This window comes from Emydura macquarii, unplaced genomic scaffold, assembly GCF_026122565.2.
Source record: "Emydura macquarii macquarii isolate MOO-44397 ecotype Brisbane River unplaced genomic scaffold, CSIRO-AGI_Emac_v2 contig_1253, whole genome shotgun sequence".
Classification (NCBI taxonomy): Eukaryota; Metazoa; Chordata; order Testudines; family Chelidae; genus Emydura; species Emydura macquarii.
In genome coordinates this window covers 3,844,415-3,866,509 of record NW_027131390.1, presented here as the reverse complement: position 1 = coordinate 3,866,509, position 22,095 = coordinate 3,844,415, and the positions used below count along the sequence as shown (strand labels likewise).

Genomic DNA, 22,095 nt, shown 5'->3' with positions numbered 1-22,095 from the left:
CGAGAGGTCTTCTAGTCCAGTCCTATGCACTCAAGGCAGGACTGCGTAATAACTAGACTATTCCTGAAAGGTGTTTGTCTAAGCTGTTCTTAAAAACCTCCAATGACGGAGATTCCACAACCTTCCTACCCAATTTATTCCAGAGCTTAACTACCCTGACACTTAGGAAGTTTTTCCTAATGACTAACCTAAACCTCTCTTGCTGCAATTTAAGCCCATTGCTTCTTGTCCTATCCTCAGAGATTAACAAGAACAATTTTTCTCCCTCCTCCTTGTAACAACCTTTTATGTACTTGAAAACTGTTATATCCCTCCTCTATCTAATCTTCTCTTCTCCAGACTAAACAAATTAGATTTTTTTCAATCTTTCCTCATAGGTCATCTTTTCTAGACCTGTAATCATTTTTGTTGCCCTCCTCTGGACTTTCTCCAGTTTGTCCACATCTTTCCTGAAATGTGGTGCCCAGAACTGGACACAACACTCCAGCTGGGGCCTTAGTAGTGTGGAGTAGAGCAGCAGAATTACTTCTTGGGTCTTGCTTATAACACTCCTGCTAATATATCCCAGAATGATGTTCAGGTTTTATTGTTTTGCAACAGTGCTACACTGTTGACTTATTTTTAGCTTATGAACTAATAATTCCAGTTATTCCTGTTTATTCCCCATACTTCTTGCACTTATGTATACACATCTAAAATGTTGATCAGATTCCCCCACTGATTTCCTTCTTGTTGCTCCTTTGACCCAACTGCAATTTTCCATGTCCCCTTTAACATTTAACTGTTTGTTAAGGTCACCTTTTTTATACTTACCTGTGGGCTTTTGTCACCTGTCTCCATGGCACCTAGTTTAAAGCCCTCCTCACTCGGTTGGCAAGTCCGTTCATGAAGATGTTTTTCCCCTTTTTGGTCAGGTGGACCCCATCTCTTCCTATACAAACATACATCTGAGAGTGCAGATATACATAATATAAAACAGAGATCTCTTTGGAGCCGCCTGTAATCAGATGGCCAGTGAAGATAGAGGTTATCTGGTAAACCACACTTCAGTTGCTTTATATAAATATGTACACTTGCTATTAAGTTGCAAATCGACAGAAAGGGAGAGAACTAATTAAGAAGACAGGGTATCATCAGTAGCTTTTTTACACTGTGGTTTTATGGCCAGTAATTTGAAAAGAGCCTTATTAAAGTCATTGGTGAACAAGTTAATGCTGCGTTTCTGAGAATATTGCCTTTCTACCTGAAGATTATATTCAATAATGAAGAATGTACTGTAGCTAACTGCTAGCTACGATAATAAAATGGCCTTATCCTTCCAAAACTGGCCTTATCCTTTAAAAATAAAAAGCCATGAAGAAATTGCGTTGTTTCAAAGTGTATTTCTCCAGGAATCGTTAAACCTCTCCGTCTCTTTGTGTGAAGGAGCAGAGAGAAAGCGTTGGAGCTAATGAACACGGGCCAGTTAGAGCAGAGTTGTGTGACCGTGTTGACACTGCAGTTTAATAACCTATCATCCCCATTTCCAGATGTCTGGCTCACATTTCAGAATGCAGTGAGATTACAGAGATCTGCTTTTCCTCTTTAATTTAAATACTCTTTTTAGGTTGGGGAAAATACAACTGATTAATTTATAAACTGCTCCTGTAATGCCCTAGGCATTTCGATGATACAGTATTAGAAATGCGCAAAACCTGTGCAAAGGAAACCACCGTTGGTAACAAACTCACCCATAGCTAACTTGACTCTTCTGTCTCTTGTCTTGCTCTTCCTCACCCTCCCAGCTGCTGAAGCAAATCCTCTTACCCCTAAAGTCTCCAAGACGGCTGAGAGATGCCCCCTGCCACTCTCACCCCTAGGTAGAAGAGCAGCCTTCTCATCCGTACCTTTTACCTCCCCCACTAGCTATCCTCTGTGTGTGGAGGGGACCTGCCCCCGGTGGCTGCTGCTGCTGTGAGTTTGCTTGCCCTTCTGCTTCCTGTTGTGAGACTGGAGAAGTCAGGAAGGCCCAGATCCTCAAAGGTTTTGAGGTCCATAAATTCCATTGATTTAAATGGAAATTAGGAGCCTAAATACTTCTGTGGATCTGGGCCAGAAAGGTTTGTACACCTAGTATTCCACCCCCTGATGTCTAAAATATGTTGATCTACAATCATTTCTAAAAGAGTCTGTACTTGCAACGTGTGCTGAATTACTTACGGTCAAGGGGATAATTGTCTGGTGATCATGTTTACTTTGTACTCTATAATTTAGCATGAGGCAGCAAGTGGAAAAGCAGACAGTTATTTTGGGCTACTTTTCCGATAATCCCTTAAGTTAATTTTCTGCTGTGCTTCTCTGTCTTTTGAGATAGCAGTAGGTATACCTCCTTCCAAAGAGATGCTTTTCTTACCGTAACTAACAATTCAGACATCTAAAATATTTAACATCCTCTGGGGAGATTTGTTTCATTACTCCATGTCCAAATTTCATAACAAGTGGATTATTTTCCTGATCATTTTAAGAAGGTAGGCTGAGATATTCAAAGCTAGGGGATTTGCGGCTTTAGACAACTGACTACGTCCCCCTAGCCATCTTTGAAAATCTATGTAAATATAACTTTCCCCTATTTCCACAGTCACAGCAAATCCCCTGGCCCTCTATTCCACATCTGCCTCTTAATCCTATATTTTGTCTTTATTCTGTTGGGCAACAGTGAAAAGAAGTAAGAGATAAAATATATCATTTTGATTCTTAAATCTTGTGTACTGTAAATGGTAACAATACAATGGTAACATGGAAATATTACAAGCCAGAGTCCCAATTCAGGAAAATGTTCCTGTTCAAAAAGGGTATTTAAGTATGTGCTTAAAGTTACACACATACTCAAGTGCTTTCCTGACTCCAGACCGAAAATATTAATTTCAGGAGCTGCCTATGATAAGTACAGGAATAACCAGGTGGGTCACAGGCTTCATAGTTTGCCAAGTGCCCATAGCCATGAAAAATGAAATATCAACTTTTCAGTATTAAAGATTGCATTGACAAAATGCAAAAGCACTATAGGAAATAAACCCTGACTTCAAATGTCTTGCTTTTAATTGCATTTGCAACTTAATATATTGTTTTCAATGATTAGCAATGCTGTGACCTTTTATTCCTGCAAGCAGATCTCCTCTGAACAAGATTTTAAAAATTGGTTTGTCAGGCCAAGATGAAATGCATCCATTTGTCCTGCAATAAGCCACGATGAAACGGTGGAAATATTATTTTTCAACCTCCATAATAAGAATAGAAACTTTGTAGTCTGGCTGTAATGAAGATCTGTGAAAAAACAGACTGGACTGGAATGAAATTATTTATTGTGAATAATTTTTTGGTCGTATTAGAAGGGGAAAAGCAACGAGCCTAAATTTAAACTACAATGCGCCTGAGTATGTGGATAAATCTGGGGTAGGGGTAGGATGTTAAACTGGCAGTTGTATGACCATGAGCAAATCATTCTGCTTCTGTGTCTGTTTCCTCAACTGTAAAATGGGGATAAAGCTGTTCATCCTCCTTTGTAAAGTTGTTTGAGATCCAGGGATGCAAAGTGCGGTGTAAGTGCTAAGTATTAGGTTTATTTATTAGGCAAACAGGAGTCATCCTGATAGGCATTAGTATTCTCAGCTCCAAACATTCAAAAATGAGGAGTCAGGCTCCCCAAAACAGTGAGATTGGCTTAAAATGAGATTTTTTGTATATTATTATAATAAAGTTGGGACTTCTTGTCTTTGTCTCCTGATTGTTGAGTCTTCAGGGAGCACTTGGATCCTGTTTTTATGCTTTTCTCTGCTACCAGGAGGTCTAGGAATGTTTTGTTGTTTTTACGTGAAAGCTGAAATTCTCACATCACTTGACTCCAGGAGTAAGTAAAGACCACCTATTGCAAGGCTCGCAATGCCATCGTGAGAGTTGGCTACAGGTGAGGTATCTTCATGCCCATCAATCGTCTCATTTGCATCCTGTTCTCTCCACATGGAATCAATCATTTTCAGGCCCATCTACCACGAAACAATCTAGCAGCAGCCACAGTGGATCTAAAACACTGAAAATGGTTTCCCCTCCACCCCCAGCCAAATGGAAAAAACTTAGATATAATAGAGAGGGAGGGAATCTCTCATTGCCCTCTGCCCCGGACCAGCTGCTGCAAACTCCTCAGCACAAGAAAACCCCAGGAATTAAAAATCTCTTCATGCTCCTTGTAATCAATCAACAGTGATAGGGATCCCTGGAGAAATGGTGAGATCCCATTCAGACTCTGAATCGCTCTTCACCATGATTACTGTGTAGTTGTGTCATCGTGGCACTTAGGGACACCCCCCCGCCCCCCATCAACGATCAGGGCCCCATTGTGCTAGGTACTGTTCAAATTAGCAATCAAGATAACAGCCCCGGCCTCCGACAGCTTATGGATGTGTTAGACAGGATATATTAGCTGGATAATTATAATACCAAGCTCTTCTGTAGCACTTTTCATCAGTAGATCTCAAAGTGCTTTACAGCAGGAGGTCTGTATCATTATCCCCATTTTACAGAAGGGGAAACTGAGGGGTAAAGTGCAAAATGATTTGCCCCAGTTCACTGGCAGAGCCAGGAATAAAGCCTGACGTCCTGAGTCCCAGGCCAATGCTGTATCCACTAGGTCAAACTGTCTTGGGAAGTGGTTGGGAAGAGAAGATAGCAGTTAAATGAGCAAAGTTTAGCATAATAAGCAGAAGTCTCAGCTGGCCTTCTCTTAAACACACACACAAGCTTTCTCCCATTAGTTAAACCCTGAATACTGCAGCCATGAAAAAGAAGAAAAATGTTGTTTACATCAAAGACATTTAAAAAAAAAAAAAGTTTGAGTCAAAATGAGGTGTCAGTCCCTGGGAACAAAACTCCATCCTCGGCAGTGGGAGAAGCAGGTTGGTCTCGGAGTCCATTAGAATCTAAAATCAGTGTAGACGTGTGTTACAGAAATCAAGGGGAGTTTAGGGGTTTCAGTCTTGGTAGGGGAGGCAGAGCTGAAAGTAAGGATTTGAGAATCTCTCCGGAGAGGAGTAGCTTCTCTTAAGAAGCAGCATAACCTCTGCAGTGGAAATGGAAGGGCAATCTCTTTATTCACCTACCTTAGTTATTCAAGACCTGAGTCAGTGGAAGGAAGGTATCTGGCTAACGCAGGTTTTCAAAACCCTTAAAAAGTCCCTTGTGTTCTCTGCTGCTTTTTTCGACTCACTGAACTTTCTTCCTTAGACAGGCACCGGAATAGAATGATTCTGGCACCCGCTTAACGCAGTTAACTTTTGCATTCCTTCTCTTTCATCCACGCTATTGTCATGCAAATATATGCAGCACCCTAACGAGCAGTAGAAGCTGGGCGGCATGGCAGAGGACCTTCAGAGCAGCTCCTTCCTCGTGCTTGAGGTGCTAAAGCCTTTCCCGTTGGCTGTTAAATGAACAGGCGCCGCCATTGCTTGCTAGGCTAAGAGCACACAGCCTGAAGTAAGGGCATCAGAGAAGCCTCTTCTGTTGATAACAGAGGGAATGTCTACACTGCCGCTGGAAGTGTGCTTCTGCATGAGCTGGCATGCTAAAAAGAGCTGTGTGGATGGTGTGGTCTTAGTGGTGGCGCGGGCTAGCCACCTACGTAGAGACCCAGTAGTTTGGGCAGGTTTGTATTTAACTGGCTAGTCCGTGCCCCTGCCAGTGCCGCAACGTCCCCGTGGAAGTAAGGGACTGCAGGCTCCTAACGGCATATCTGGCCCCAGGGAAGGGCCAGATGCTTCTCTCTCAGGGCCTGATCCTGCTCCCATGGAAATCACTGGTCAAATGGTTTCAAGGGGGGAAGAATCACACCCTCTGTAGTGGAGAGGGAAAACTAACCTAGAAATTCCCTGAGCTGCTTTACCTGGAGCTCCCTGCGCATTCTCCCCAGGAAGGAGAGGGGTAAATCCGGAAGCTGCCCCGGCTCTTTGCAGGGTAGTCCCACTTTGCCGTGGAACAGATGTCATCGGAAGTGGCTTTTCTGTACTGTCTGTGGTACATGGGCCCTATTTCTTGATTGGGTCCCTAAGCTCTACCCTGATAAATTCAATAAAAACATGATTGCCTCCTTCAAGCGGCTCTATTTGGGAAGAACATATTTTCCTCTCCTTCGGAGTCACCCTCTCTTAAAACCCCTCTTATTTTTATTTCCCCCCTTTTCTCTGGCTATCTGCAAAGTGTCATGATACTTTGCATGAAGGGGGCTATATAATACACACACACGGTAATATTTCCTCCCATTAAGTACCCGTCTAGTCCCACTTCAGTCTGCAGGAGGTTTTAAAGCCTTGTTGATGATCTACAGTGTAACCTAGTCCCATATCTGTGACAGCCACTGACTAGATGTAGTGCATGTTGGTAGCGTGTCCTAGGAGTCACTCTGTGAGCTGGAGTGACAGAAGCTATGTTATTCTAAGCATTTGTGTTCCTATGCATTTTACATGGTTAGTGTTTCATTATTTAAGCCCAATGTATTATTGAACATTTATTCCTAGGCATGAAGACTAGGTCACATCCTATGGTTCCTGATTCTGTGTCAAATATTTAGGCTATTGTCTCTTATGTAATCTGTGCAGTGATGTCTGAATCACTGCAGTGGTAGTGCTCTGAAGTTTATTAGTAACACTTAATAGTCAATGAGGAATTCCTGTGAAACGTTTGTGGAAGAAGACATCTGGATTATCCCACTCAGTTGGTTCTTTCCGCTCTAGCGCTCAGTACCAGAAGAATAATCATTAGTTAATAATTATGTACTTCTTAAAATAAAACATTATACATTCATTTTTATGCCCATAATCATATTTTCTGTCTGGGGAACATCTGCCTATCTCGTCTTCATGACAAAATGTATATAATGATTACAAGCATATAATATGAATGTTTGCCTTAGTGTTTATTCACTTCTGTTAATCAGTATTCGTTTGAGAGGGTGCCTTGCAGTTTGTGGAAAGCAATGCAATCAGTTGAGTAGTATGGTAGATTTAAATCAGTAATAAAAACCCTTGGGAAATTAACAAGACAAAACATTAACCACAGAATAAACATTAACATATATTAGCATTTTTATTACACCTGTAGAAATGTTAAATGTGTTTGGTTACTACTATTAAAAAGTTTATGTTTTATACCACATCATTTCAATGTATATTTTGTTTTAAGACTTCTGGAATTTAATTAATCTGATTTCTATAGCAGCATTTAAGTAATAGACTTCAGGTTCACTTTTATGGTAATTTTCAACATAAGGAACATACTTATTTTGTATATATATGGCTAATAACACAGCTAACGTTTAATAGAACAGGTCACTGAAATGGGGAAGGTCTTTTGTTTTATTGAAATCTTTTGGATTTCTGACAAAATTGGATTTCTAGCAGTAAGAAAATAAGCAATATTCTGAGGCCAATGAATCCAGTTCTATAAATATAGCATATTTTCTTGAGGTCTGTGGCAGTCAGTTGTGTGTAACAGAATTCTCTATCTTTCAGATGCTGTATTAAAATCAGTTACAATAGTTAATTGCTTTTCATTTTAATGTGAAAGTTTCTCCCAAAAGAAACTCAGAAATAGGTATAAAATGACATATGTGAACTTGTCAGAGAACAGAGAAGATTGCAGGAGGTAATCTTTAAAAATGAGGCCATTCCCTTGTGGAAAAAAAACTCTGTACCTTCATGGAAAAGAATCTATAAGCAGGAGAAATTCATTCAGAAGACAAATGGAAACTCTATGTAAAGTTTAAGCAAAGGTCAAATGTTGCAAGTTATGTTTTAGAACAAAGTGAAGCTCGTGGTCTGAATAAAAAGGTAAAATATCAAACATCTAACAAGCCGCTCATTTCAATTCCAGTGGAAAGTTGATTATTTTTTTTAAAAAATAGTTCCTAGAAAATTACTTTTAAAATGCAGTTGTAGTCTATCAAGTGAATCTCTCAATGGCTTTAGGAGTTACGTGTGCACTGTTTTGCAATGATTTCCATATAACATTTGCTTGGTTTCTGAGTAAGAAAATTTTCCCCCTAACTGCCAGCTCTTCACTGGTCCTGTGATCTGAAAGCCAGGTTGGGTTCTCTCTGATTCGTGCACTATGGGACCAATCCAGAGCTAAGTGAAGTCAGTGGGAGTCTTTCCACTGAATTCTGTGGACTTTATTTCTGTCAGCAGAAATAAAAATTCTGCCATTGGAAGTTAGTCAGCAATCCATTACAGTATTGATGGTGCCTGGAGCCAGAACACAATGCATTACTGGGCAGATACAAGAGCTCTGAGAAGAGTGGAACCTTTCAGCAAAGGGGGTTGTAAGTCTCTGGAGACTGAACGTAGGCGAGAGAAACTTCTTTGGACAAAAGACTATACTTTGGTAAATTGAGCTTTAGTCTTAAGCAATGTCTACACTTAAAAAGCTACAGAGCTGCGCCGCTGCAGTGCTTCAGTGTAGACACTCTCGACACCGACGGGAGGGGTTCTTCCGTTTCTGGAGTTAGTCCAGTTTTTCCATCAACCTAGTGCTGTTAACACCAGGGTTAAGTTGTTAGAGCTACATCTTTCAGGTGTGGGTTTTTCACACCCCTGTGTGCCCTAGCTATGCCAGTGTAAGTTTTCAGTGTAGACCAGCCCTTCGATGCGTGTTTTTACTTGTCTTTGTTTGTAACCATTTCTGTCCTTATGCCTGATACTTGATATCACTTAATTTGTTAATAAATTTGTTTTACTTTTACCATAAGCCAGCTCAGTGCTTTGAGCAAAGTGGAGGATTTGTCAACCCCAGTTGTTAATAAACTGCTGTGTAATGTCTTTTTAAAGGAGCAGCAAACTTGGTAAGGTTTTGTGGGTGCTATGGTAAGAGGGGCTCACCACTGCAGAGAAACACATTTTGGGGAAGAACTCGGGACTGAGAGGATGCTGGTGTTACCTTGTAAGGAGTAACCATGTTGGTGGAAGCCAGGGTGAGGTTAGGGTGCTGGGAGCAGGTTGTTGGTACCAGGGCTCTGAGCCAAAGCTGCACAGCACAGACACACCCAGAGTTACAGGGCGTGTGATGACACAACCCCTTGCTGTTCTGGGTTGAATCCCAAAGTGTCCCAGCCATGGAAGTGCAGCTGCCTCTGAGGACAAAGTCAGCAGCTGATGGGTACCCAGCATACTGTAGAGCAGTGAAGAGAGGATGAAAATGTTCGGGAAGTGACCAAACCCAGAGAGGTTTGCAGTTGGTGGTAGAACTAGTTTTCAAGAAAACATTCATGTGCAGCCATGACTGGCACCATCCTCCTTTTCTTAGGTCTCACCAAAAGGGGCCCCTCTCTCTGCAAATGCTTGTAGAGAAGTTTTATGCTGTACCAGTTTGCAGCTTCCTTCTTGTCAGCAGATGGGGAGCAGAATATCCAAATTCGGCTTGCTGTGCCACTTCTTCTTGGAGCTTGTCTACAGGGATACTTGAGAACATAAGAACGGCCAGACAGGGTCAGACCCGTGGTCCATCTAGTCCAGTATCCTATTTTCCGATGGTGGCCAGTGCTAGACACTTCAGAGGGAATGACCAGAACAGGGCAATTACCAAGTGATCCGTCCCGTGTTGTTCAATCCCAGCTTCTGGCAGTCAGAGATTTAGGGACACCAGAGCATGGGGTTGCATCTCTGATCATTTTGGCTCATAGCCACTGATGGTCTTATCCTCCATGAACTTATTTAACTCTTTTTTGAAGTCATTTATGCTTTAGGCCTTCACAACATCTCCTGGCAACAAGTTCTGCAGGTTGACTGTGCATTGTGGGAAGAAATACGTGCTTATGTTTATTTTAAACATTAATTAATGTTAATTTCGTTGGGTGATCCCTGGTTGTGTTAAAGGGGTAAATAACACTTCCTTACTCACTTTCTCCACAATATTCATGATTTTATAGACCTCTATCCCCTTTAGTCTGTCTCTTTTCTAAACTGAACAGTCTCAGGTTTTTTAATCTCCCCTCATATGGAAACTATTCCATAACCTTAATTTTTGGTGACCTTCTCTGTATCTTTTCCAATTCTAATACATCTTTTTTGAGATGACGTGACCAGAACTGCACGTAATATTCAAGATGTGGGCATACCATGGGTTTTTCAAGAGATATTATGATGTTTTCTATCCTTTTTCTAATGGTTCCTAACATTCTGTTAATTTTTGTGACTGCTTTCACACATTGAACTATCCATGATGACTCCAAGTTCTTTTTCTTGAGTGGCAACAGCTAATTTAGACCTCATCGTTTTGTATGTAGAGTTGGGGTTATTTTTTCCAATGTGCCTTACTTGACATTTATCAACACTAAATTTCAGCTGCCATTTTGTTGCCCAGTCTCCCAGTTTTGTGAGGTCCCTTTGGAATTCTTCACAGTCAGCTTCAGACTTAAGTTTTTCTAGATCATTTAAGAGTATATTGAACAGCACTGGTCCCAGTACAGATCCTTGAGGGACCCCACTATTTACTTCTTTCCATTGTAAAAACTGACCATTTATTCCTACCCTTTTGTTTCCTGTCTTTTAGCCAGTTACTGATCCATGAGAGGGCCTTCGCTCTTATCCCATGGCTGCTTCCTTTGCTCAAGGGCCTTTGGTGTGGAATCTTGTCAAAGGCTTTCTGAAAGACCAAGTACACTACATCACCTGGATCACCCTTGCTTGTTGACACCCTGCAATAGACTGTGTTGGCTCTTCCCCCGTTTAGTGCACAGCAAGCTGGGGAATGAATCTACAGTGCACTAGCCTGCCAGCATTAACTAGCCATGTGGAGCGTGCGGCGTTACGCTGAAAGTGCCAGACAGCAGTATGTCAAAGCGCCAAGTGCACTAGGGAACTTTTAGTGTGCGGTAACAGGGTCCACTCGGCTGGTTAGTGCATGGCAAGCTAGTGTGCTGTCGATTCACACCCTGGCTGGTCTGACACACAGTCTCTGGGTAGACATGTCCTAAGAAGACGAGTTAACCATTCTTGGCTGTACTCAGAGTTGTCTCCACTGGTGTTTAGGGTTTGGTTTCCTCCTCCCCCGTCTGGTGTATCTGCTGCTGTGCAAACCCGCTGCACTGATGGAGTTTACCTTACTTTCCAATGAGGGTTTGCACCAGTGCTCCTGTGCGTGAGCTGTACCATAGCAGGCCACCGTTTTACCCCGGCGCCGCACACGTGCACTAGAGGTTTGCTGCAGTGCAGTTGTATGAAGGTAGCTTCGCTCATGCAGAACAACCCCAGTGGAGGCAATGCCGAAGAGACCTGCAGGTGCCTGCCCCCTTCTTTCTTTGATGTGCTTTCCTGGACAATGCCATTGTTAACTCAGGCACCCTCCCCCCGTTCATTATGCTTCAGCATCTTTTTGTCAAATCCTTGATCTAGCCTTGCTCACGTCAGGATCAATCGTGTTCACTGACTCAAAGAACAGAGCTGCAAAAGAGAAGGGAATTGCACAGTGTCAGTGAAAAATCAAAGTTAAGTCCTCACAAATGACTGCTTAAAATACCTGACCTTTTTCCTGCTCCTCTTCTTTGCTTTTTATCCCTCTCTGTCGGTAAAGGGATAGTGGTGGATCTTCCATATTTTGTAAAATTAGGTACCTCATTGCATTGGGTATCCGGCTGGTGAGTCTTGCCCACATGCTCAGGGTTTAAGTGGTCACCATATTTGGGGTCGGGAAGGAATTTTCCTCCAGGGCAGATTGGAGATGGCTTTGGGGGTTTTTTTGCCTTCCTCTCTAGCATGGGGCATGGCTCACTTGCTGGTGGATTCTCTATACCTTAAAGTCTTTAAACCATGATTTGAGGACTTCAATAACTCAGTCATAGGTTAGAGGGTCTATTACAGGAGTGGGTGGGTGAGGTTCTGTGGCCTGCGTTGTGCAAGAGATGATCATATTGGTCCCTTCTGACCTTAGAGTCTATGAGTCTATGACTCTACATGGGCCTTGGTATGATGGTGTGGCTGTGTTGTGCCCTTCTTTCACTTGTCTTCCCGCTGCTGTTGAGCAAAGTAACTGTTTTGAAATGTTTGTTCTGCTTCTGGCTCTACAGGGAAATATACACAGTGTGCAAAAGAGAAGAGAGACAGTGCTGCCAGAATGGCTAACTCTCTTGCTATTTTATTGCAAGTCTTGTGATATTTGGTGCCTTTCATAAAGCCCCAGCTCCTGGAGTCATGTGATTATGTGAGAGAGACTGCTTTTCTTTAAAATTAGGTTTCTAGCCTTCATGCTTGCAGAGACAAACTTGAAAATGTGCACCCAAATGGCACAAAATCCAGAAGACAAATAAAAGACCCCAAATGCATTTGTTTAAGCTAGTCTCCTGATTTTTCAGCGGGGTCTGACACATTATTTTGAGCACTTGGGTTTGACAAGACTAAGTGAAACGCAAAGAAAAAAGGAGCAGCTCAGAGTGCAATGGAGCAAAAGTAGGAAAAAATGCCGAAGAAGCAACGCCCCAAGAGCAACCGCAGCTGCGGAAAGAGCAGCTCCAGAAAAGGCGGCCACAGCTGCAGAACTGGCACCAACGACAGCATGTCACCCCAGTGCGTCTTACACCAACAATTAAAGATCCCGACTCATGATGTTCATGGGCGGTTTATCTCTTTCACGTTATTGTATTGCAGCCTGTGCAAACAAACTGTGCTGCTCTTGATAATGAAAGAGGTGACACTACTAATTTATTTACCAAGCCAAATGTAGGATGTAATAGAATGGAATTAATTTCTTCTCCACCTCCCTCATCCGATGGCTGGCGCGCTACGCAATGGCTGTGCTTTTAGCCTCAAGTGTGTTGCTAACGGTTAGTTTAACTGGCTAGTTTAGTTCACTGCAGTGTGAAGATAAATTAGGCAGTTCTAAGAATATAGATTTAAGAGCCCCAGCTGCCCTTGGAAACAGAGTTGTTAATAGTTGATGAGGAACAGCTGAATAGGGAAGGCCTGGAGAATGGGGATCCCAAAATCAATAAAGCCAGCATGTTATCGCCACAAGCAAACCTGTGGAACTCTTGCTCGATGAGTAATGCGTTATGGCAAGTCCACTGATGTAGACAAAAGGCAAACCCAGGGTCAGGGCTAAATGAAGTTGGAATAGGAAGGTAATTAGTTATTTTCCTGTCATTCTCCCACAGAGGGATAATGAACAAATCTCTGTGGGTGCTGGTTTACACTGATCTAGGCTTTGACAGGAGGATGTGTGCGGCAGAACGTACACAGCTATTCTCACCGAGTGACGGGAGCAGCAGCTTTCTCGAGGGGAGAGCCTGCAGGGATGTCGATTTGTGGAAACCGAAATGGTTCCTGAGAAAGGGCCCATTTCAGGTCAGCTCCTGAGGAGAAAAATGTTGGGGGGGGAGGAGGAAGAAGTTTCTATTTGTCTAAACAGCTGGCATTGACCTTTTCAAAACAGAGTTTCATCTTTTCCAATTTTAAATGACTTTTCTCATTTTGAAATTTTAGCTAATTTATACTAACAAAAAGGCACAACAAAATGGAAACAAAACATTTTGAAATTTTTGAAAGACGTTTCAATCGACCCCCGATCGGAATTTTATTTTTTTGAATGGTCAATTCATGTCAATTTTTGAGATTTCAACTTTTCATCCTGTGTCAGTGTGGGAAAAAACGTCAAAATCTCAAACTTTCATGGGATGGGAAAATCATGCCCTGCCCCGCTCTCCTGGAGCGTGCTGGAGTCACCTCCGTGTCTTTTCTTGCTACTTGCCCGGTTGCCAAATCAATGTCTGAGGAGCGATTTTATGACGTTAATAGAAAAACTCACGCCTCTGATCCATGGACTGCAGGGGAATCAGGACGCAGTCTACTGATGTGAGGAAAACCCTCACTCAGGGCCCCTTCAGACACTGAGGAGTTTGTGTATGCAGTTGCATCTAGGAAGCAGAGATGCCCCATCTTTTAGCCTGTAGTGGAACTGTAGAGTTTTACTGCTGATTATGCTATAGAAACCTCCATCACCAGAGGCTGACAAATTTAAAGAACCAACACAATGTACCAGTTCTTCTTTTTGCCTCTCATTATAACCTCGCCGCGTCTGTGTCATTTGCTTTTCTCTCTGTCTTTTACAAAATATTTTTTTTTTCAAGTATCAAGTCCAGTCCAAACTGCGGTAGTTGGTTTGTCTCATATGAAACCCATGATCCCTCCAGATTAATTATCTTTCGCTGGTGTTGCCTGGTTTCTTGGTGTTTAAGTAATTTGAATGGGATTATAGGCTCGCCAGTTGATCTGACCAGAAGAGAATGAGGCTCTAGTCCCAGAATCAGGCTCCAGAAGAGTTTTATAGGGACCCCCGGGGTGCAGGACAGGAATGCTCACACTGAGAACCGAATCGGTATAATTTTATAAGCTTTTATTACGATAACATAAAATGATAGACAAATGACTGATTAAAAGAAAATGAATAATCAAATGGGTAATGGATAGGATTACAGTCTTATTCTAAAGACACGTGTGATATATATATTTATACTGTTTGCTTTGGATTAATATACTCACACCCTTCCCTGATGACCTGGTTGAGAGAGATGTCCGGTTCCTCAACTCTTGAGTAAAGGGGTGGAGAGCTGGGCCGTGCTCGAGTTTTATTTGGAGCCTGACTTGTGGCTGTTGAATGCTTCGGATTGGCAATGCTGTCATGTCCATTGCGTGAGCTAGGGCTCCGGCAGAGGATGCTGGGGATTCTGTGGCACTGGTCCCAAATAAAACAGAGCACTTCTGGTGTAGACGCCTAAAAGTGCTTTCCAGGAGTGCTCATGTGAGTATAGCATAGCCACAGCTAATCCATTTCTTCAGTCGGAGTGAATGTTCATGGGGAAACTTAGCGGCATTCTATGTTAACACATGCATGTCCTTGTCTGGACAGGGCTTTCAAGAACATCCTGAAGCGTGAAATCCACCCTTTTCCATAGGTCTTGGGCAGGCCCTTGGCTCCGCTCACATCCCACCCAGCTCTATTTTGGGGGCTTAAGTGAGTTTTCAGGGATGCACAGTCCTTCCACACAGAGGTGAAGCGATCAAAGGGGGCGTATGGCCTCCTGAGGGGTGGCTGCAGCTTGTGATAGAAAAACAAAATGCAATTCTTTTTAAAGGGGTTGACAGTCAGAAATATTTTGTTCTTCTTACGCTCTGCCCTGAGATCTGTTATCTTTTTTTTTTTTTGCTATGACTTTAAAAAAGAAAATAAAGAAGAACTTCTGAAGCATCACAGCTGATAACACAAAGAATATTTAACCTGTCAGTTTGGAATTCTGCCAGGAAAAACTTACAGCTCAGGGTTTTGACAGGTGATTGCTCTCTGAGCATTGCCTTCCATCCGACAGGGCAGGTGTCCTTACAAGAGCAGTATGTGATGTTTACATTGAGAATTCTCTTTTATGAGCTTGCTTCAGTCTTGGAGCAAAACGTACTTGCAAGCCTGGAGTGCTGGCTAGATGGGCTGATTTAAAAAAACAGCCCTTGAATGGCGAGATCCTCAGCATACCTCTGTTGGCGTTAATACTGCGTTACACCGCCTGAGGATGTGGCCCAGAAAGTTTGCTTTTGGAACACCTTGCTTTTGGAAACCAGAGCTTTATATTTCTGACCAGAAACTGTTGTTGAGAGGCACAAAATGCACAATCCTTTGACTTTTCCCTTTTAGCCCATTCATCGTTCGAGAAAAAGCCTTTGCCACTATGTGAGAAACCAGGCAGAGGTTGAGTCCAGCCTCCATAGTGGAAAAGATTGGTTGACACACTTCAGTTATTCTGCTCCAAGTTCTTTTGCTTTAAAAGTCGCCCCCATGGATTCCTCTGTGGTGATGCAATGGGTAAAATTTTCAAAAGCGCCTCAGTGATTTGGGAGCCCACGTGTGACATAGGCCCAGATTTTTACAGGCGTTTAGGTACCTAACTCCTTATTGACTCCACAGTGCCCAAGTCACTTTGGCTCCCAAGTCACTGAGGCCCTTTTGAAAATTTTACCCTGCATCTTTATTATGCTATTTTTAAAAAGTAGAGGTGTGGTGGAAGTTATACGTCTTCGCCTTTATTTCCAGTGTGTTGTGTGCCACATCTGAGCTGATTGTGCTTTTGTGTTTCTTTTTCAGGTTAGCAAATTGTGTGGCCATTCTCAACAGAGACAGTATAGATCAGCTTATTTCCCGGAAGACCTTTTCGTTGACAAGAAAGCACTTCAGGTGGCTCACATAGAACATGAGGAAACCCTGTCCAGCCGGAGAAGGTGAGACAATTTTGACCCTGAGTATACATGGCTGTTGTGTTTCTGAGTCAGAAACTACTCTGATGTAAAAGTCTGAAATGTATCCGTGTGGGTGAGAGTTACACGTTTTCATGGCTGTTGTATAAATGTCAATGTGTTTTCCTTTTAAGCATAAAACTGCCTCCTGATTTCCATCTTTGATATTCCAAGGGGCTTTAGGAAACGCTGTTTTTAAAGGTTGCCAAGGCAGATGTTAACCTTAGCCTGCAGCATGGCACACAAGGTGTCCAACCTTGTAGCATGGAGGGATTTTCTTTTTTATACCCAACACCTTAAAAGCCATCAAGGAACATTCACAGCAGTTTCCTAAGAGTTTGAAAATCAGAGCAGGCATCTGTGTTCCTGGCACAGCATCCAGCTAGATGTAAATAGAAGCTGAAATTTAGTGGGATCATATCGGGATGCCAGGGGAAAAGCTCTTTTTCTGCTCATGGATTTTTAAGACACACTAGAGAATTTTGTGTGTGTGTGCACTTATTTTTTTTTAAATAAAAGAAGAACGGCTGCAGAAATGAAATGAGAAGTTTTGAAATTATTGAAAATGTGGAAAAGCTCCAAAGACTAAATGGACAAAATCACCTCTTAATATTTACTGGGCTAAATTCTCATTGTGCTTTCAGTTGGGTCACACCAGGGTGGACTGAAAGGAAATTGCTTGTGAGTGTGTTATAAGCATCTAGTTCCCCCATTACCTTCCCGTTTTGGGGAGGGCCAGACTACATGGGCTCTGGAAGAGATGCATTATTGTCATTTGAGTAGCATGGGATTTGGTGAAACCCACTGCAACTTATTTAGAGGTTTAAGAGAGCCTCTACGTATTGACATTGGAAGTGTTTCTCTCCTCCACTCTACATCCTCCTGCTGTGTGGAGATGATCATTTGCAGCTTCAACCTACAGGGAAACATTATTTCTTCTAGTGCACTTCCCGCTGGATCTCATACCTAACACTGCCTCTGTCTACGGTAATGTAAAGGGGGTTGCATCAAGACAGGAGCTCTTAGGAAATTGACAGCTACAAGATGGGAGAACATCCTGGTTACACAAGAGGGGAAGTGGAAGGGAAGAAGGGATGAAAGAATCTGGAGAAAATAATCAAACAATCTGTCTGTAAGCACCTAGAGGACAATATGGTGATAAGGAATAGCCAACATGGATTTGTCAAGAGCAAATCATACCCCAGACCAACCTAATTCCTTCTTTGACAGGGTTACTGGCCTACTGGATGTGGGAAAGCAGTAGATGTGATATATCTTTGATTTTAGTAAGGCTTTAGCCACAGTCCCATGAGATTCTCACAAGCAAACTAGGGAAAAGTGATCTGGATGAAATTATGCTAAGGCCAGTGCACAACTGGTTGAAAACAGTATCCAAAGAGTAATTATCAACAGTTTGCTGTCAAACTGGGAGTGTGTATTTAGTGGGGTCTTGCAGAGATCTGTCCTGGGTCAAGTACTGTTCAACATTTTCATTAATGACTTGGATAATGGAGCGGAGAATACAGTTACAATCATAAACCAGCAATGCCCCTCTGCCATGTACATTGGCCAAACCGGACTGTCACTACGCAAAAAAATAAATGGACACAAATCAGACATAAAAAATGGTAACATCCATAAGCCAGTCGGAGAGCACTTCAATCTCCCGGGACACACTGTAGCTGATTTGAAAGTTGCCATACTTCTACAAAAAAACTTCAAACACAGACTTCAGCGAGAAACTGCAGAGCTGGAACTCACATGCAAACTTGACACAATCAGACTGGGTCTGAACAGGGACTTGGAATGGTTCTCTCATGATAAGAAATAATTATCACTGTTCACACGTTCTCACCTTCTAATCAACGGTTGTGAATAGGCCTCAACTACTCTAACGGAATGGACTTTAACACTTGCCTTCCCCATTGTTATGTTTCTCACCCTTGGATGTATATATATACCTCCTCTCTGTGATTTCCACTTCATGCATCTGACGAAGTGAGTTGGAGCCCACGAAAGCTTATGCCTGCAGAAATGTGTTAGTCTTTAAGGTGCTGCAGGACTCTCATTGTTTTTGCTGTATACAGACTAACACGGCTACCCCTCGGGAACTTTTCACCAAGAAGGTAAGAAAATCCATCCTACTGGAAATGGTGCCAGGCCTTTGGTCAGTCTCCATCTCCAGAATAGCGAGTCTAAGTCTAGAGAAGTAATGGGGACTAATCGGGGGTGGCTTGGAGAAAGGAACAAAATTAAAATGGGGGAAAGTAGATTACAATAAATAGGGAAGGTGGGTTGGGCATGGGGGCTAGATGCACTGTAGTATCCTGCACATTGCCATGGACCTTGGGCGAAGGTTTCAGGAGTGACCAGTGGGTCTCTCAATGTTTGGGTGCCTATCTTTAGGCACTTTAACGGGATCTTATATTCAGATGGAGAGTGCTCAGCAGTGGTGCCATAGGGAGCCATGTAGGTGCAATGTAATGTGCGGGCTATTCTTCCTAAGGGTATGTCTACACTGCAGGCTCTGGAGCGATCCATACAGCGGGATCGATTGAGTGGGTCGTGTAGACCCGCTCAGTCGATGGGAGATGGGTTCTCCAGTCGACGCCATTAGTCCACCTCCCTGAAAGGAGTAAAGCTGTGTTGACAGGAGGGCATCTCCTGTCGACGCAGCACCGTGAAGATGCCACGGTACATCAATGTAAGTATGTCAATGGGAGACCACCGGCGCCGGGGCAGACCAACCTTAATATGCAGCAATTCAGCATCATAGAAACACCATGAGAAGACCAGAATTGAATCTTGATTTATTTTGGCCTCCCGGATGGCACCAGCAAGAAAATAAAGCGCCACAAGAAACACATTAAAAACAAATGGCGATAGCAAGATATCCTGGTGCTTGCCAAAAGTGAATACATAAATCATCCTTTGTATTTTTGCAGGGAAAGACACTCAGACTTTATGATGTGTTTTTAATGACATTAGCAGGGTTTTACTCTTTAACTAAAGCTTGTTTATTGGTGGAGATGAGGAGATAAATAGCAGCACTGACATCTTTCAATATCCAGAAAAGCTGCATTATGTTATTGGCCATCAACACTGTAGGGGAAAATAAAGGAATCATATTCCACTCTATCTCTGTTATAGCATCTGTGTGCACAGGCGGCATGAATCTGATTATGGGTGAAAAGTGGCATGCCTTGTTAAAAATAAAGAAATAAAAAGTGAAGGTTCCCTTTGATAGCATTCAGACATCTTTCTCTTTGTTTTGCCTGCCCCCAGCTGGGTAGTTTGTAGCTTACAACTAATCTCTGTAATACTTTACTTCAATTTGATGGGATTTACTGCTTTTAAAATAACGAATAGTAAGTGCTGAAAGGAAGGGATGAATTACATTGCAGGAGTGCCTGCAGGCTCCCATCAGGTTCAGAGGCCCCCTTGTGCTTGGTGCTGTACAAAGACCAAAAAAAAAAAAAAGATAGTCCCTGCTCCTAAGCAGACATGATGTTTACAAATCAGATGGCCAAAATGCAAAGGGAGGAGGAAAAGGGGAGAGAGGATGAGGGTTTATTAGGGGTCTGATGCACGTGCCTCGTGGTTCAACAGTTTCACTGTAAGATGTTGAGTAAATCTCAGTATTTCTCCCCCTCCTTTTGGAACTTAGATCTCCATTTCCCAGCTTCCCCCATTCAAAGACCGCTCCTGCCACCCAGCCCCCATCGCTTCATAGGCCATGCTCTGGTTTTATTTCATTCATTTTTGCTTTGGTTTTTAGTTATTTTCCATTTGTTTTCTTTTACTCCTCCTGCCTCGAGTTAAACACATGAACTGCTCTGCCCCTGTTCTCCGGAAATCATGGGTCGGAAACGCAGTTGGAAACCCAGGGACGAAATGGAAACCCATGGGACTGGATGGAAACCACTGCATCATGGGACGTTGATCCCTCACCCATGATGCACTGTGATCCTCTTTGCCTTCCCACAGTTCCTAGCGGCACAAGATGACAAGTCGCACAGCAGGATAGCTGCCCACAGTACACTGCTCTTGCTCCCCCTGGTAAAGCACCAACTGTGGGTGCGCTTCGGTGACACGAGTGCTGTTTGGACAGGCACAAGCACTGTAACTACAGCACTTTTTGTTCGCCGCCGTAACCAGCATCGACAACACTTTCTAGTGTAGACAAGGCCTAAATGATGTGAAGGGTGTGGTGCAAAGTGACAGAAATCTTCATGAACAAGGCTGACACGTCACCGGTTTTAACTTGTCATGGTATTCCTTGCAGGTGGGAAATCATGCACAACTCCTGTACACGTTTGTTGTTATAATCAGCCTCGCAAGGCCTGCTTGTAAAATATGCTGAACTGATGATCATCTGGTCCGCCGCTTTAACTTACACTTTTTTGCTTTCTTTTCAGGGAGCTCATTATGAAACTAAAATCTCACAGCAATTTTTACAGCAGCTTGCCAGAGTGCATCTGTAGCCGCAGTTCTGCTGTTCAGAATGACACCCTTTGCTGGAATGGACAAGAAATTGTGGAGAGGTGAGAAATCCTTTTTTTTTTTTCCCTCTTCAGGGCTACTCATAAGTAGTTAAACATGCATGTAAGTGTTTGTAGGACTGGGGCCTGCTGAATTCTGGATTTCATTCATTGCTGTCTGAGGTTTCACAAATAGGTTCACTGACGATCTTTGTTATTTATACAAAACTTTAAAAATATCAGTCCAGAAGCTCAGTGTGCTGTGATGTTTGGGAGGGCCACGGAGCAGAGGGGAGCCCAAAACTACCTCTGGAGAGCAGCAGCCAGTTACTTGTCATGCTTCACTGAGCTGTGGGAGCAACTCTGGGTGAAAATCATGCTGCTGTGACCCAGTGGAAAACAGGGTGGGTGGGTGTTGACCAGCCAGGAACAGAGATGAGGAACAACTGCGATGCCGTGCAATGCTCCCTACGGAAAGAGCTTACTTCAGGGGCAAATTAGTTAACGTTTCCCTGCAGTATTATTCCTATAGCACTGAGCTGTGCTGGGGAAACTATTGGCAGAATGGGATGTGAACCAGCTGGTTGGAGGGACGTTAGCACTGTGTATCTGGTGTGGGAGAAGCAGGGCTGGAGCAATTTACCGTGAATTCTCGCTGATGTTAATAGAGTAGACCCTGCCTCCTTACCCTTCCACCAGGCTGCCATCCTTGCCCCATCCAGAGGACGATGAGGTAGGGATGAGGTTCGGGTTACCCTTTACCTTTGGCATGGTTTCATGCTGAAGATCATCTAGGCTCCTGAGTTCTGGCAGTACATCTTCTGGGTTTGCTGGCTTTCTTTAAACTTGAATATCTGCCCTCCATTCTGGAATGAACCCCTTCAAGTTAGGAAATAGACAAATGCTAAGTAGGTTCCCTATGGACTCGGTATACCTGACAAATGGCAAGGGCTCAATTCTGTCCTCAGATGCACATCAGTGTGGACTGCATACATGCCTCAGAGGGTGGAATTTGGTCCCAATTTGTACAATTGTTTTCCTTTGCATGCTCTACTGGCACTGTGACCAAAAGGTTTCTTGATAGTTAACACAATCTCCCGATGGTTCTTTAAATCAAAAGTCTTAAGCACTGGGGCACATTCATCCGTGGTGTCACATTAGTATATCTGCAGACTGTCATCAGCAGTGGTTCTTCCCCATTCTGTTTTCTCCTGTTTCCATACATTAATATATTAAGTATATTCATTGATTCTCTGGATGTTATGACAATTATCTGGGAAATTAATGATGAGTGACAAATGCAGGGTTAATATTACAAAGGAAAA

At 42.9% G+C, this 22,095-nt stretch overlaps 1 protein-coding gene across 1 annotated transcript in view; it reads left to right on the top strand.

The window, feature by feature from the left end:
• The window catches only part of GPC3 (glypican 3), a 251,700-nt gene that overhangs the window by 138,877 nt on the left and 90,728 nt on the right, over positions 1–22,095 (top strand). The window contains exons 4-5 of the mRNA XM_067548021.1: positions 16,141–16,274; positions 20,708–20,833. Of these exons, the coding sequence (XP_067404122.1) occupies positions 16,141–16,274; positions 20,708–20,833 (260 nt within the window). The remainder of the gene's footprint in view (positions 1–16,140; positions 16,275–20,707; positions 20,834–22,095) is intronic.